General features: G+C 44.2%; 1 protein-coding gene across 5 annotated transcripts in view; it reads left to right on the top strand.

The window, feature by feature from the left end:
• The window catches only part of AFF1 (ALF transcription elongation factor 1), a 1,572,806-nt gene that overhangs the window by 773,036 nt on the left and 784,074 nt on the right, over positions 1–15,696 (top strand). For all 5 annotated transcript variants that reach the window (XM_078676276.1, XM_078676278.1, XM_078676273.1 and 2 more), the window contains one exon: positions 7,059–7,132. In XM_078676276.1, the coding sequence (XP_078532402.1) occupies positions 7,098–7,132 (35 nt within the window). In that variant the 5' untranslated portion in view covers positions 7,059–7,097. The remainder of the gene's footprint in view (positions 1–7,058; positions 7,133–15,696) is intronic.

The raw sequence follows: 15,696 nt of genomic DNA, 5'->3' as shown, positions 1-15,696 counted from the left end.
GAACGCAAAGGTACAGCATTATCTGTTCTCACACAAGATCAAGCAGGTCAATACAAGCCCTGTGCTTATTTTTCGAGCACATTAGATCCAGTCGCCCAGGCGTTGCCTGCGTGCCTCAAGTCAGTTGCAGCCACAGCACTAGCTATCAGACAAAGTGATTCTATAGTTTTAGGACATTCCCTGACAGTACAGGTCCCACATTCAGTAGAAGTTCCTTTAAACCGAACACAAACTCAGCACTTGACAATTGCACGTTTAACAGGTTATGAATTGACACTGTTCCAGCCACACATAGAAATCAGACGCTGCAACGTTCTGAATCCCGCTACACTGTTACCATCAGTTAATTCAAATCTAGACCCACATGATTGTGTGGAAGTAGTTAACATTACGACGAAGCCAAGACAAGACCTGACGGATATTCCGTTACCAGATCCTGACCTGACACTTTATGTGGATGGTTCATGTATGAGAACTAGTACAGGAGAACTAGTCGCCGCGTATGCAGTGACTACTGACACTGAAGTTATTGAAACACACCGTATTGATACTCTGTCCGCTCAAGCAGCAGAGCTAGTCGCTCTGACACAAGCCTGTATACATGCCAAGAACCTGAAGGTTAATGTTTACACAGATTCACGTTACGCATTCGGAGTTGTACACGACTTCGGAGTGCTCTGGCAGGAGAGAGGTTTCATGACTTCTCATGGAACCAAGATTCAGCATGGTCTCCTTATTCAAGCCCTGTTAGATGCCATACATTTACCGACATCTATTGCTATCATGAAGTGCAAAGCACATACGAAAGTTACAGACATTATTTCTCAAGGTAATGATCTAGCAGACCGCACAGCCAAGCTTACAGCACAGACTCCAGACATTCCAGTTAATCAGACACATACTCCAGATCTGACTACATGCATGACAGTTAAGGACCCTACTCAAGATGTCATAGATATCCAGTCACATGCTACTCCCGATGAAATCAAGAAATGGTCTGTACAAGGAGGGGTCCAGACAGATCAAGGATGGTTAACGAAGGGTAGAGCCACATGGTTTCTCCCCGATTCTATGGTTCAAGTCATTATCAATACCGCACATAGTCCAGCACATTTAGGAGAAAAAGCTATGTTAGACAGTATCCAGAACATTTGGTTCAACAAGCATTTACGAGCTGCAGCTAAGCAGAAAGTCCGTACCTGTATGATATGTTGTCAGTTTAATCCAGGTAAAAGTGTCCCGGTGGAACAAGGTGGTTTCCAGCCCCCTGACCACCCTTTTGAGGTCCTCCAGATGGATTATATTCAAATGGAGCGATGTCGAGGTTTCAAGTATGTCCTTGTAGTTGTATGCGCTTTGTCCAGATGGACAGAAGCATATCCAGTCCCAGATTACACAGCCGCGACCACTGCCAAGCAGTTGGTTCGTGAATTCTTCCCTAGATACGGACTCCCTAGAGTCGTATATTCTGATAACGGTCAGCCATTCTCATCTGAACTCATGAAACATGTTTCCCTTTTGTTAGGGTACCAGTGGAAGTTCCATTGTGTACGCCATCCAGAAGCAGCTGGACTAGTCGAAAGGCATAATCAGACTCTGAAAATCCGCATTGCAAAAGTCTGTAAAGACAAGGGTGTGGACTGGTTAGTAGCTTTGCCAGTCGCTCTGTTTTACATGCGTATGGTCGCACATTCCAGATCAGGTCTGTCCCCGTATGAGGTCGTTTTCGGCCGCCCCCCTAATATGTGGGGTACTCCTAGACCCCGAAGTATTACCGATGTTTCATGTAATATGCTGACAGATTACCTAGCTTCCTTGATGTCTGCCCTCAACTCATGTCGTTCACAGGTTGCCGCCGCATTTCCAGACAATACCGAGGTGGCACCGCACGAGATCGTTCCAGGCTCCCTTGTGATGATCAGAAATTTCGACAGATCAAGTCCGCTGGAACCACGTTGGAAGGAGCCACGCCAGGTCCTCTTGACCACCCGTACTGCCGTCAAGTTGGAAGGCAGGAAGGGGTGGGTCCACCTTTCTCATGTAAAACTTTTCAAAGGATCGAAACCAGTCTTCAAAAACATTTCCAAGGATTTCCAGGATTCAAAGGACTGCCAGAACATTGTTTTAAAGGACTGTCCCGCACAAGACATTATTACAACCCCTCCCTTGTTAGAGAAAACTCCGCAACCGGAGTATAAGTTAAAGCTCAGGTCTAATAAGTCAGCCAGTTTGATTGTATAAGTCCTCCCCTAGGTGAAACGGTTAGACTGTTTCTGACATGTATAAAATAGACCCCCATAGTGAGAGAGTCAGTCAAAGTTCAATCAAATGTATCGTTTTTCTGAGTTTCGTATTATTCATCAGCATAATGGCTTCCTGCACCAGCTATGCTTTCTATCTGTGTTTTTCAGTTCCTCATGTAAATATGTCTGCTCATGCTACAGTAGAGCACACGTTTAGTGATCTGCCTCCTCACGAATATTCATACCGCCTCGCTATGCGTAATAACACATTTATCCGTATGTTACATTATTCACACCAGACCAGCAATGCCACTAATTGTTGGGTGTGTGGTCGACTCCCCCCTTTCCAGACACCGAAGGGAGTTCTGCCACTCTTTCCTTATCCATTCTCACACAATGGTTCGTGTGGAGCATGGTCCACGTTAACGTCATCCTCAACAGATATGTCTTTTCTTAAACAGTACATGTTTTCCAGACAAGCAAGGTCTCCCCCACAGAACAGGTTTAGATCTAGAAAATGAAGTATATAATTTAGGAAATTATTCGTCGAATTTCATGGTTCTGAATGTTCAGTCTGATACTACTCCAGACTCACCCGCTATTTCAGTACTACCAGTCAAAGGCGAATTATGTGTCCGTAGTTATGGTTCTGTACATATAGGTCATAGTGAATGTACTACTGTTATCCAGTATAGTGACGGTAGGAAATCTATTTTCAAAGCTTCACGTCATTCTTATTTTATTTGTGGTCAAACTGCATATGTCCGTCTGCCCCTCGATTGGGAGGGAACCTGTTACATTGCTTTCCTACTGCCACCTGTTTTTCTAGCCCCACCTGACTATCATAGGAATTCTTTCTTAGTACACACTAGACACAAGAGAAATCTCCCGATTGTCGATTATACTGAAACCGCCGCAGAGCAATTCATTGATATTGATAAAGGTGTGTTCCCTTATTTAGGTACAGTTGTAAATAGTAAGCTCATTCGTAGGTTAACAAGAACCCTTGAAGCAGTAGTAGATGAGACTGCCTCCGCTCTAGGTAACTTAACCGAAGAGCAATCCTTTATGAGAATTGTTGTGCTCCAGAATCGTCTCGTCCTTGACGTCATACTGGCCGATAGGGGCGGGGCCTGTAGAGTCATCGGATCTAGTTGCTGCATTTTCATTCCAAATAACGCGCCGTCTGTTTATTCAGCTATAACCAGACTCCATAAAATTGCCCATCTGTTACATCAAGATCCAGGCACCTGGACATGGTCCGGTTGGTTCTGGAATGTAATTTCCGCATGGGGTTGGAAAGTCCTGTCCTTTTTAGGTATTGCAGTAGCGATCATATTTAGCTGCTGCCTCTGTATACAATGTGGCCCTGCGATTTGCAGCATGTGTGCTACCTCTTGTATTCCCCGTCCCAAGCCCTGTTCTAAATCCCGTTCCAAGACAATTCGAGACGAGCAAATGGTACTGTATGAAATGATAGACGGTATCATGAATATTGATGTTTCCTGATGGAAACGTAGTGACAAGGAGGGAATGTGGAAAAGTAAATTTTGCCATGTTCTGTGTCCCTACGCCTCATCCATCATATGTTATGTGTGCATGATCAATATGCATATGTTATTCCCCATTTCTGATTAAAGACGCAATTACAGTTGTGTCCACCTCTAGTATGTTAGTTTCCAGTCCTCGTGAATACTACGAATATCAGGCCTATGTAAGTAATGTTGCCACGTTTCTCAGTGTGCACGTTATTCAATTATAAAGTCTCCGTTTCCAGGCCTCAAAAGGGCCCGGACCACAGATTCAGCTCCTGTCTCCTGAAAGCCTCGCTGAGGAGCGATACAGCCCCCACCTGTATCCTCGACCCTTCACTCACTTCCTGCCTTGCAGTGCCCGGTGCACCCCGGCTCTGCCTCTGAGTCTGCCAAAAGTATGTTATAGTTCCTGCTATCAGTTCAGTCCTCCTCCTCTGCATTCCTAAGCTACTGAACTGCATCAATAGTTTTCGTCATTGTCTAGCCTTCTCGTCTCCACGTTAGAGAAATACTGTATTTAATGGTCATTTAATATTCTTCACGCACTACATATAGAATAATGCATGGTCCAGTCTTAGAAATCAGGTTAGCCTCTCCCCTCATGACTTCTAGTTTATATCAACATGTTCCCTAAACATTAGATACCAGATAGGGTTTAGGTACATGTCGCTCCGACCCTCCAGACTCTAGTCTCTGCTCTTAGCACAGAGTTCGTAGCCCCCAGCTTCTCCTAGTAACACGTCATTACTAGTTTTCGCGCACCATTAGGTTAGAGGTCCCGGCTCCTTAGGTAGCCCCCTCCAATGTTTCCGCCCATTCATGACATATTCTGTTACGTTTGCATCACATGTCTATGTATACTCCCAGTTACACCTCTTTTTACTGTTATCTCTCGCGACTGCTACGCGTCACGCCTTCTGCTCTACCCACTGCTACGCCTACTGCAATGTAATGCTATGTGTTTGCGCTATGTATATAAGTCAATGTTTTGTTATTAAATGTTAGCGCGCTCATTCCAGACCCAGCCCCGGCAGCTGCCGGGCCTTATTGTCCTATTCCCATGCAGGTCGTCCTGATCCTGTCCTTATGCTGTAATAAACCTGCAGAAACTCCTACTACCTCGAATCTTGACTCTTATTTTATTGAGCTATCTGTTATGCTATAAGTCTAGTCAAAAATAGGGTATTATTTATTTATTTACCACAGCAGGACACCCTTAATTTTGTATTATTATGCAGATCTTATGTATTTACAAGACATAGATTTTTAGTAGGTATTTTAAAACAGGCCAAGTTTCGACAAGCTAAGGTTGCCCTCCTATTTCTGCAAAGGGCTAATGATCCCCTCACGTTGACTTGTGTGATGAAGTTTATCAAAGTTGCTTTAAGGCTCTGGAATACAAGAGGGTTGTGTTGATTGAATTTTCCATGTTAAATCTTTCCCTTTCATCTGAATCCCCAGTGCTATATGATGCTTATGAATTGGATTTTAATGATTTTAATTGTATAATTCTGAACTTTTATGGTGTTTTTTAAACACCGAATAAAGGATTATTGACTTGACTTGACTATGGGCCCGATGTAGGTAGCCCTTTACCGATCGGAATCGGCCGAAAATACCGATTTTCGGCCGTTTCCGATCGGTAAAGGGCTATGGAGATGTAGGGGCACATTTTCGGTAATTTTACCGATTCGTTATCATTACCGAATCGGTAAATTTACCGAGTCGGTAATATTTACCGATTCGGTAATGATAACGATTCGGTAAAATTACCGAAAATGTAATGTAGGTAGCCTATGTTCCGGCAGCACATGGCTTACAGAATCGGTATTTTACCATGGAATACAAATCCATGGTAAAAAAACGATTCCTGTGTACATGCACATCTGTGCATGTACACATGTGCCATGTGACAGACAGACGTGCCCTTAGGGCATGTCTGTGTGCCACATTGCACACATGGCCGTTTTGGGGGTGCTAGAGGGTGTCAAAGTGACACCCCCTGCACCCTTGTGAATTCTTTAATTACCGATTCGGTAAATACCGAATCGGTAATGCCTAATCATTCCTATGGGCTTCAAAGCCCATAGGAATGAATGGGCATTACCGATTCGGTATTTACCAAATCGGTAATTTAAGAATTGTTAAGGATTCGGTAACGAATCCAGATGTTGGGACCTACATCCCATTTACCGATTTTTGAATACCGAATCGGTAGGATTCGGTATTTCAAAATCGGTAAATGGGATTTACCTACATCGGGCCCTATATCTCTCCAGGCAGTGATAACAGGAAACTTATTTGGCACTCATTTATCTGCAGTGCACTGCAACCCACATGGCCACTTCCTCTAAACCAGAAAGCTATTATGGAATGCTGTTGGACGTAGTTTAACAATGCTTTAACATTCCAAGATGGCCAACACGTTGGATCTAAATGTGGCAGCCATGCTGGAACGTCAAAACAATGATAGATTATGTACACCACTCCAAGACAGACATCCTCTGCTTTGTTTAGTTTTATTATTGCAAGCAGCATATATCGTGATGTTTAGAGTGCAGCATGATTTATTTTGTATACATGTATTTTTTAATCTATTTTGCATATGCTGTTGAGTCTGTGTGCATTTTCCTGCAGTTTTCTCTGAAGGTGAATGCAGAAACTAGTCAGTGGATTGATAAATGTATTTATGAGAGCAAAGATGAGTGACAGAGTGCATGCATGTTGACTTATTGAGTGCCTTAGCCCATCAATGGGCACTCTCATTATTAATAAGCCAGGCATCTTGGCATTGCCAATGAGTGTTTGTGTTTCTGTTAATATTGGCTAATTGTGCTTCAGTCTGGCTGTGGTTTAAACACTGGTGAACTACTAATGACAATATAAAATGATACGTTATAAATTGGATATAGTTATTAATGTTTATATTTCCAATGTTTTATATCCAAGACAATTTTACAATAGTTTTTTTTTAAATTGCAATGGTTTTAATTAACCAAGGAATATGTTATCATTATTACCTTTGATATACTGTATGGGTATCCGTGGTAGAGGAGAGGTTAACCAAATAATTGGATTAATGCAAGCATGAGCTCCATGACTTCTACATTAAGCAGTGTGTTTTTTTGGTAGCATTGACTCGAATTGTGTTGCCTAACTACAAAACATGTTACCTGAATGTTTGCCAAAATATTATCATTTAACAAACACAAAGTTTGTTCTTTCCCTGCTATTTTATAAGAGTATTTTGAGTACATTTTCATTTTGTGTTTGTTTCTAGATGAATTGACAACTTTCTTTTTTGACTGACACGCAAAAAATGGCATGTTTAGACCCGGATAACGGTGGAAAAAGGTAAGCACCTCATCTGGGTATAACCTGCGCTGACATAGCAGTATTGTTAGCTAAGAAGGGTCACATACCTATTACTAGTAATGTCTCAAAGCCATAGAAATTCGGATTATTGTAGGGTTTTCACTCTACCTGTTGGCTGCAGCTGCTGAAAGGTTATTAAAATGAAAGGATCTTTATTGGTTTCAAGCAGAAATAATTTGTTCATACTAGCATTCCACACAAATGAAAGCAAACGTGATGGATTAAAACCATGATCTATTGACTTGGTAAGAGTATTCTGCATCATTCAGAAACTCTGTCCATCACCACATCCCTTTTCCAAAATAAGCAAACGTGAGTGGCCCATGACACAGTGTCTTTAAATTAAAAGCCGTAGTGTTATGATTTCAAAACAATGCAAACAAAGAGAGCTTAATTAACGATACGAATAGGAAGAATGTAATTGTCTTAATTAAAATGCGTTTTATGTGCTTTGTATGGTTAATTATATTAATGCAACTGCTCTGTTTTAAGTACTTCTGTTTATCCTGTTTACACATTTTAATGTTAATTTTAGCTATAGTCTGTTATAACATTATCTAGTACACACCCTTTCATTGATCTTTTGATAGAACACCAGGGCTTTGAGTGGGCCGGGCCCTGCCGGTGCTCAAACACTGACAGTTTCAAAAACCAGGTGCTGAGACCAGTCTATATGGGTCCCTCTATTTTTGCACCCACTCATCCTCCGCTTGAAATAAATCTGGCCTCGGTAGCTGTATCCCCCATTTCCGGGGTCTGATGTGAAATTCAAAGAGCCTGCTTGCTTTATTCCATGCCTGCCACCCCAATCAGAAGCTAATTGGAAGGGATGATCACCTGACAGTGAGCTGAAAGCGCAAGCCACGAATCCGCAGGGAGGCAACTAGGGTGGGCATGGTGGGCAGACCTCTGGGGATAAAGCTGCTGCATAAGTTTGTACTGCCCAGTAATCTGTAGATATTTTCCAAGCCTAAAATAAATGAAAAAGTACATATTTTCCAAAGGCTTTTTTTTCATTTAAAGTCCCTAATGGAACATTATCATCATACACAGCAGCCCTATGCAGCAAAAGGAAAAGAGAGGACCAACTGGTGAGACTTCACGAAAGGAGAGTCTTGAAACGGAGAATAACACATTCTTTGAAACCCTTCCTTCTCCGTGGGTACTGGGATACAGCGTTCACTACAACCGATGCAAAGTTCGGGAAAGTGAATTTTTGTTTTATTTCTCCTTCATGGCACGCTCACCGTGATAAACTCTTTGCTCTAAGGTCCCGCTTAAGTAACTGTCAGCACACATGAATAGAGATTCCTAGCCTCTCACCCTCTGCTCTTTCTCTGACCGAACCCTGATCTCTGGGCACTTACTGTCATTGCTGCTTGTCCCCTGTGGAGTTTTTTTTACCACTTCATCCAATATTACTGCTTTCTTAATTTCCATGGATAAAACAAAACTTGTAGGATAAATGGAAAATGAAAATTTCTGCTTAGTTTGCTGATAAATTCAAGTAGCACTTAATTTACAGGCCCTGGGTACGTTTAGTACCACTTTATAGGTACTTACAGGTAAATTATATGTGCCAGTTAGGTTTGAGCCATGTTCTGTCATGTTTGGAGGAGAAAGCACTTGCAGTTTAACAGTGGTAAAGTGCACAGAGTCCAGAGGTCAACAAAAACCAGGTCAGAAAAACTAGAAGAGAAAGACCAAAGGTTTGTGGGAAATCCACCCTAAAGTTGACAGGTCTATCACCTACCTTATTTATATATATATATACTAGTGTGATCAGAAGCGCAACGCCCATTGGGCTCAAAGAGCTTTAGCCCAGGCCCCCCTCGTGTGAGTGTCAGCCCGGCTGAGACAGCTTTCCGGGCACTCACAGCCGCACCCGAGTACTTCACAGGTCTTTAAAAGACCATTTACTTGCTAACGAGGCTTGGTTGTGGTTTCACCTTTTCTTAGAGCCCCTGCATCTCCACTCTGCATATTGCTGGAAGAATCAGCCCCCCTACCAAATTTTTAGTAGCCCCCCCCCCCCAAATTTGGCTCTAGTTGCGCCTCTGAGTGTGATTGTGTATAAAGTAAAATGTTGTATTTCTCGGTATTGTAACACATGTAATACAAACCACCTTAGTTGGTTCTTTTTTTACATCTTAATGTTTGCACAAAAATGTGCCTGTGTTTAGTTTATTATTTTGGTTAGAAACTTTGTCCAACCTTTGGAGTCGTATACTACTCCTTATGTTGTACAGTTGAGCAGTGTAAGTATGAGTTGTATAGGTGCCAACACTAGAGAGTGTATATAAAACGTGCCTCAAAGTGCAAGAAGATGAGAAAATACCTTCTCTATTCAGGCATGTATTTTGCATCCACAGTCTTTCCCTATTGTTCTCTTGGAGTTCAGTTGACGGTTTTATGGTAAAGACCAATCAGTGTTACAATGTTCATGTCTTTGGATTCACACGGATCCTTCTCTGAAAAAAAGCATTCACTATCCACTATTTCAGATCTGAAGGGTCTGGGTAAGTTTTAATACCTACCTAATAGGTGGGGAAACCGACTGTCAAAACGCGAGGGAGCCCATTAGGGCTCCACAAAACCAACCACCAGACTAATACATTTCAACCTTATGAAATTTAGATAACAACCAAAAATAATTATACCACGGAAGATTCTTTTGTTTTTACCAGATGCAACACTGGTTCATATTATTTTCTCATGGGATAATTCTGGGACTTACCCCAATCACTCTGTGTCATGGATCATTATACAACATTATTGAATATTGGAGGAATGTTTAGTACTCAGTTTCACAGTTAGAGATCTCTATTTTCAAAGTCATATTTGACTTCCTCAGAAATGATGATTTTCTTTAGCACATCTTTAATCACACCTGTAATACCGTGGGTGTATTCCAAGTAACCTCCTAGATTTTTTGCTTTTGATAACCCATTTGTTTGACCTTTTACTGTGAGTGAGCCTCACTACCTGAGTCTCACTCACAGTAAATTCACGGTAAATGGACCGAGAGTGTTTACCTCCAATGTCCCCCTTTTAAGATAAGGTCGCTGCTGCACAGATATAGTAAGAGGCTCTTGGCTGGTTACAAATGTACATTTGAGCACATGCTTGCGTGGGCTGAGCATGTGAGACTACCGTCTTTTGCAGCCCAATATCTACGCACAGGTAGCCTGTCGCAGAAGAGACTTTTAAATGATTTATAATGTGAGTTGGCAATCATAGTGTACGTCTGTAGTGCTTACTGAAGGTGTTTGGTGCTTACACTGTTTTACATATTGTAGGTGAATTCTGCGCTAAAGTACAGATCTGATGGAGACATCTAGCTGCATATTCCTTAACTTAGACTATCCCCCAGGCACCAGTCTGGATCCAGAGATATTTCAGCAGTACCTCTACGCGCCGGTGGGCAGCGTTGCGTGGCTCCGCCCTGACGTCATCCACCAATATGTCATCAGTGGAGCCATATAAGTCCCTCCCGGCGCGCTGACGTCAGTTTGCTTCTTTTACGCGCCTGCGATGCGGATCAAGGAGAAGCAGTTCCTCTGGCCTGCTTTAGTTTTAGGCCTTACTGACACCTTTTCGCGTCCGGGAACAGTATGCGATGCCTTCGGCCTTTAAATTGTGTGAGACCTGTACGCGGCAGATGTCTGCGACAGATCCGCACATGATTTGTATGTGGTGCTTGATAGAGCACCACGAGCCCGAGGAGTGCAACACCTGTCGGAAGGTGAAGCCGAAGTCCCTGCAAGAATGTAGGATGAAATTGTTGTCCACCCTGATGTCCCAATCTGACTCCAAGCATCACCGGTCTCCGTCTCGAGCAGGGGCTCCTGTCCAGTGCAGGTCTCTGAGTCGTTCCTGAGGATGTTGCTCGCCTTCCTCAAGTAAGCACAAGAAGTAGTCACGGAGGCCATCGGACTCACGTGGTCGTGATGTCAGTGCCCGCTGCTCCTGGTCTTTACAGGACACGGACTGCAAAAGTCAACCCCCCGCCCACCCCTCATTTCCTGGTGTTGGGGTAACTAGGTCCCAGATGGAGGCCTCTTACTAGGCTTTGTAGGCCATCTTTGGGTCGATCCCTCTCTCTGGTATGCCTTCGGGCCCCACAGAGATGGTAGGGACTCAGATTGGGAGCTCACCAGCTGGTTCGCCCTCGGCGCCGATCGAGTACCCTGACTCTGGTCTCAGAGTCGCTGCGACGTCGGGAGTCGGCCCGATGGGGCTTCCCATTCAAACGTCAGGCCGGAGTCAACCTTCAGCGTACGGGCACAGCCCTGTGGGGCTCCTTGCGATGACGTCTGATGCAGCCACAGCAAGACATTTGTCCAGAGTCTACGCCATCCCACACCGCAGTGTCCCATCGCTGTGGATGTCGGGTCAATGCCGGTCCGTCGTCGGTCAGCAGAGTCTCCTTTGGCTTTTGTCGACGTCGATGCTGCACCATCTCGACTTTGTTGACAACTTCCTTTCCTTCTCCTTTGCTAATGGTGGATGAGGCCACTGGGGATTCACACTCCCCAGTGTTGCTGACACGTTCTTAGGAACATGTTGATGTGGAGCATCCGCAGGCCCTTGGACATCCTTGGGCTGCAGGGCCTTTGGCTTTTGGTGGGCAGGTTAGCCTGCAACCGTCCCCTAATTATGATCTGCTGCGGCACATAGAATGAACACGGAGGCTAGTGCAGCGTTTGCATGAGTTGTTCTCAAATCTGCTGACATTTTACAGTTCCAGCCCCCCTCTGTCTCTCTACCTTCCCATCCCTTGTTGGATCTGCTCCATCAGGGCAACGTGGATGTAGATCCCTTGCTGCCGTTTGGCGCCACTTGTACAACATTCAACTGGGGACCTGGGCGAGGCCTTCCTCGGGGGACCCTGTGGAACGTGCTATCACACATCGTCATCGCCCGGCTCCAGATGGCCCTGCCTGTCCCTACATCCTAGGACTCAAGGGCTTTTCTTCCAGGCAGCATCAGCTTCACTGCGGTCGTCCTCTCCTCTGCTACTTCCACCTGCAAGTGGCTCTCGCTGGTTGGAGATATGTGGTAGACAACTGTTTGCGCCAGCGGCCTCGGGCCTTCGGTCCTTGAACATCTCCTGCATGCTTGCGTGGGCTACTTTTCCCCTCTGGGACTCGGTTGGGCGCCTCCTTCCCTTTTTTCTGTAAGGCCCTCAGGCTGACCTGACTCAAATATTCCAAGATGGTCGTGGGCTGGCAAAATTTTCTATTCGATCAGCCATGGACAACACTGACTCTGTGAGGTGGGGCCATGGCCAGGTCAGTTTCTCTGTGTCGCCATGCTTGGCTGCGTATTGTATTGTATTGTTACTTTTATAGTGCATAACTACCCGGAGGCATCCCAGCGGTGCGCGGAGCGGAAGGCGGGGGGGGGTTTGATCTCTTATATGAACAGCCAGGTCTTCAGCTGTTTACGGAATTTCAGATGGTTGGGTCCGCTCAGTAGATTCAGTGGGAGGGCATTCCATAGTCTGGAAGCATTAAGTGAGAAGAGCCTACCACCATTTGTGGCCTTCTTGATCCTGGGAAATCACCGAAAGATGGAGTTCATTTGAACGCAGTGCCCTACATGCCCTGTGAGGACGAATAATGGCCTTGGTGATTAATGGTCCGTGATCGTTCAGGGACTTGTGCGCTATGCAGAGAGCCTTGAAGTTTATTCTCTGCTGTACTGGGAGCCAGTAAAGAGAACGGAGGGCTGGTCTTGCTGAGCAATAGTTTGGGTCGGTAAGCAACCTTGCTACACAATTCTGTGTGACCTGTATCTTTGAAATAACCTCCATAGGGGCACCTGGATAAAGGGCATTGCCATAATCCAATCTGGACAGAATCAAGGCCTGGGTCACTTGTCTTTTTGCAAGTGGGGGTAGGAGAGGGAGGATTTTGCGAATAATTCTTAGAAGGCCATAGCATGAGGCGGCCATCTTTCTCACCTGACTTTTGAAGGTGAGGTTCTGGTCCAACCAAATTCTCAGGCTTTTTATCTCTGTTTTGGGGGTTGGCAATGATCCCATAGAAGACGGACATAACGGTTTTGGAAAGGGGTCAATGTGTTGCCCAGTATCACGAGTTCTGTCTTTTCCCCATTGAGTTTCACGTGGGAGAGACTCATCCAATTCAATTCAATTTCATAAACTTTATTCGGTTTACTTTTGTGCAAAACCATAAAAGTTACATGCAAGACAAAACAGTCACAGGGAAGCAGTACAAAATATATAAAAGAGACTGGGTAAAAAGAGGTGAAGTTAAAATGATGCTCACATTGGCAACAAAAGGGCGGATCATTAGTGGGCTTTAAAATACATGAATTCAACAGAACATGATAAATATATTTTTTTTAAAGATCTAGACTTTTCCTGTAATTCATTGCACATTTCAAAAAGCCGTCCACAAAAGAGATACAATCAGGTTTTAAAAGTTGCAGATAAAAGAGAGCGGGACGTACTTGTTCAAAATTTAACTTTTTTAAAATCGGTTTTAAATAATAAGCCCTAGGCATTTCATAGTAAATACAAAAGAACGTAAAGCGTAGCAGATCCTGTGGAGACTTATTGTCGCAACCACAGGATGCTAACACTGTCCCCTTATGGCTGCCTCTTGGCACTGCTATTAAAAGATGAAACAGGTTTAATCTGAACCTGGTTAGTAAAAATCGCTCGTACGCTGGCAGAGGCCATTCTAAGTATGGTTCTAGGCCTATAGTGGTTTTTAAAAACAGATGTAACCTTACACTTGCCTTCAGCATTTCCCTCTCCTCTCTTTCCAATTTCCTGATTTGGGAGAAGGAACATTTCACGGGCGCTACATCCGGGCTAGTAATTCCTTCAGGGTTTAAAAACAGGTCCAGCCGTCCCAGCTCACTGAAACTGTTTTTCAAGTACTTAATCCAGGGAATATTGGTCCTATAGTCTAGACTCAGAACTTCTTTCAAAAGGTCATGTGTAAGACCAATATCCTTGTTAAGCCAGCATTTTATCCAAACGATAAGGGGGCGCAAGGCCAGGGTGTCACATAAATAAGGCATGCCCGTTTCCTCGTGCACTGATAGATTCGCAGACCCCTTCGGGATACTCAATAATTGTTTTAGAAAATTATTTTCTACAACCTGGAAACTATCAAGATTAGTGTATCCCCAAAGGTCGCTCCCATAGCAAGCCATAGATAGAGATCTAGCACGGTAAATCTTTAGCATGGCTGCCACGGGGCGATTACCTAATTTTGCTGCAAAACCTGCGGCATTTGCCCTTATGACCTCACCCTTTTTTTTTTTATAAGCGCAGCCCAATTGAGCCGATGATCTAAAAGGACTCCCAAATACGAGAAGGTTGTACAGTAAGGGACCCTATCCCCATAAACCACAAATGGGAACTGTTTTTGTTTGGCGTGGCCCGACTTGCACCACTTTACTACTTCTTCCAGGCAAGGGAGGAGACCCTTAGCTTGTTGGCTAGGGCGGCTCAGTGCTACGACCAGTTGAGTGTTGTCAGCGTAGGTCTCCATGTGGATCTCAAATGAAGACACTATTTCTGCCAGTGGGGCCATATAGGCATTAAAAAGGGTGGGGCCCATTGAGGATCCCTGTGGGACTCTGCACCCTAATGGCATGGGCCTTGAGATATAATTGTCTTCGAAGACCTGGAAAGATCTCCCTACTAAGGACTGCAGCCATGCTAGAGGCACTCCTGCCCTCCCAAGGCTGTGAATCAGGACACGGTGGTTAACCGTGTCAAATGCTGCGCTCAGGTCGAGGAGGATAATTGCAGCTGTTCCTCCTACATCCAGAATTTTTCTTGTTTCCTCCACCACTGATAGTATGGCGGTTTCCGTCCCCTGGCTGGGGTGGAAGGCCGTTTGAGAGGAGTGGAGGGCACAATTAGTTTCAAGAAAGGCCGATAGAGCGCGGTTAGCGTGTTTCTCCGCTATCTTACTAATACCCGGCAGGAGAGAAATGGGTTGGTAGTTGTCTAATCAGTAGGATCTAGGTTACGTTTTTTAACCGTGCACGGACCATTATCCTTTTCCACTCAGGAGGTACCACGCCCAAATTAAATGAGGCATTGATTAGACAGGTGGCCGTGGAGGCAATGGTTGGTCCAACCAGTGACATGATGTTGGGGGGGTCCGGGGTCCACTTTTTACTGATAACAGTATAGTGAGGAAGGTTTCCTGAGTTATTTGGAATGAACATATATTAATTGGGATTTTGGAAACAAGACTTTGAAGAAAGGATTGCGCTTTGGGCAAAGCTGGGAACCCAACTGTTTTCCACAAGTACTAGGAACTGGATATACTTCGCTGAGAATTGAATATAGCCAACTAATGGCTAAAGTGATTGAACTATATATACAATAGAGAAGAGAGAGAACGATAAGTGTTATTGAAAAACTGATGTACAGAACTTGGATGACAGGATCTTGATGAAGTTGGAGCCCTGATGATGTCCTTCTAGGATGAAACGCGTAGACTGTTATCATATATGATTTTCATCTCAAGAATTGGATATTTTGT

The sequence above is a fragment of the Lissotriton helveticus genome, chromosome 2_1 (genome assembly GCF_964261635.1).
Source record: "Lissotriton helveticus chromosome 2_1, aLisHel1.1, whole genome shotgun sequence".
NCBI lineage: Eukaryota > Metazoa > Chordata > Amphibia > Caudata > Salamandridae > Lissotriton > Lissotriton helveticus.
The sequence above is the reverse complement of the archived record's forward strand: the minus strand, read 5'-3'. Positions and strand labels throughout refer to the sequence as shown.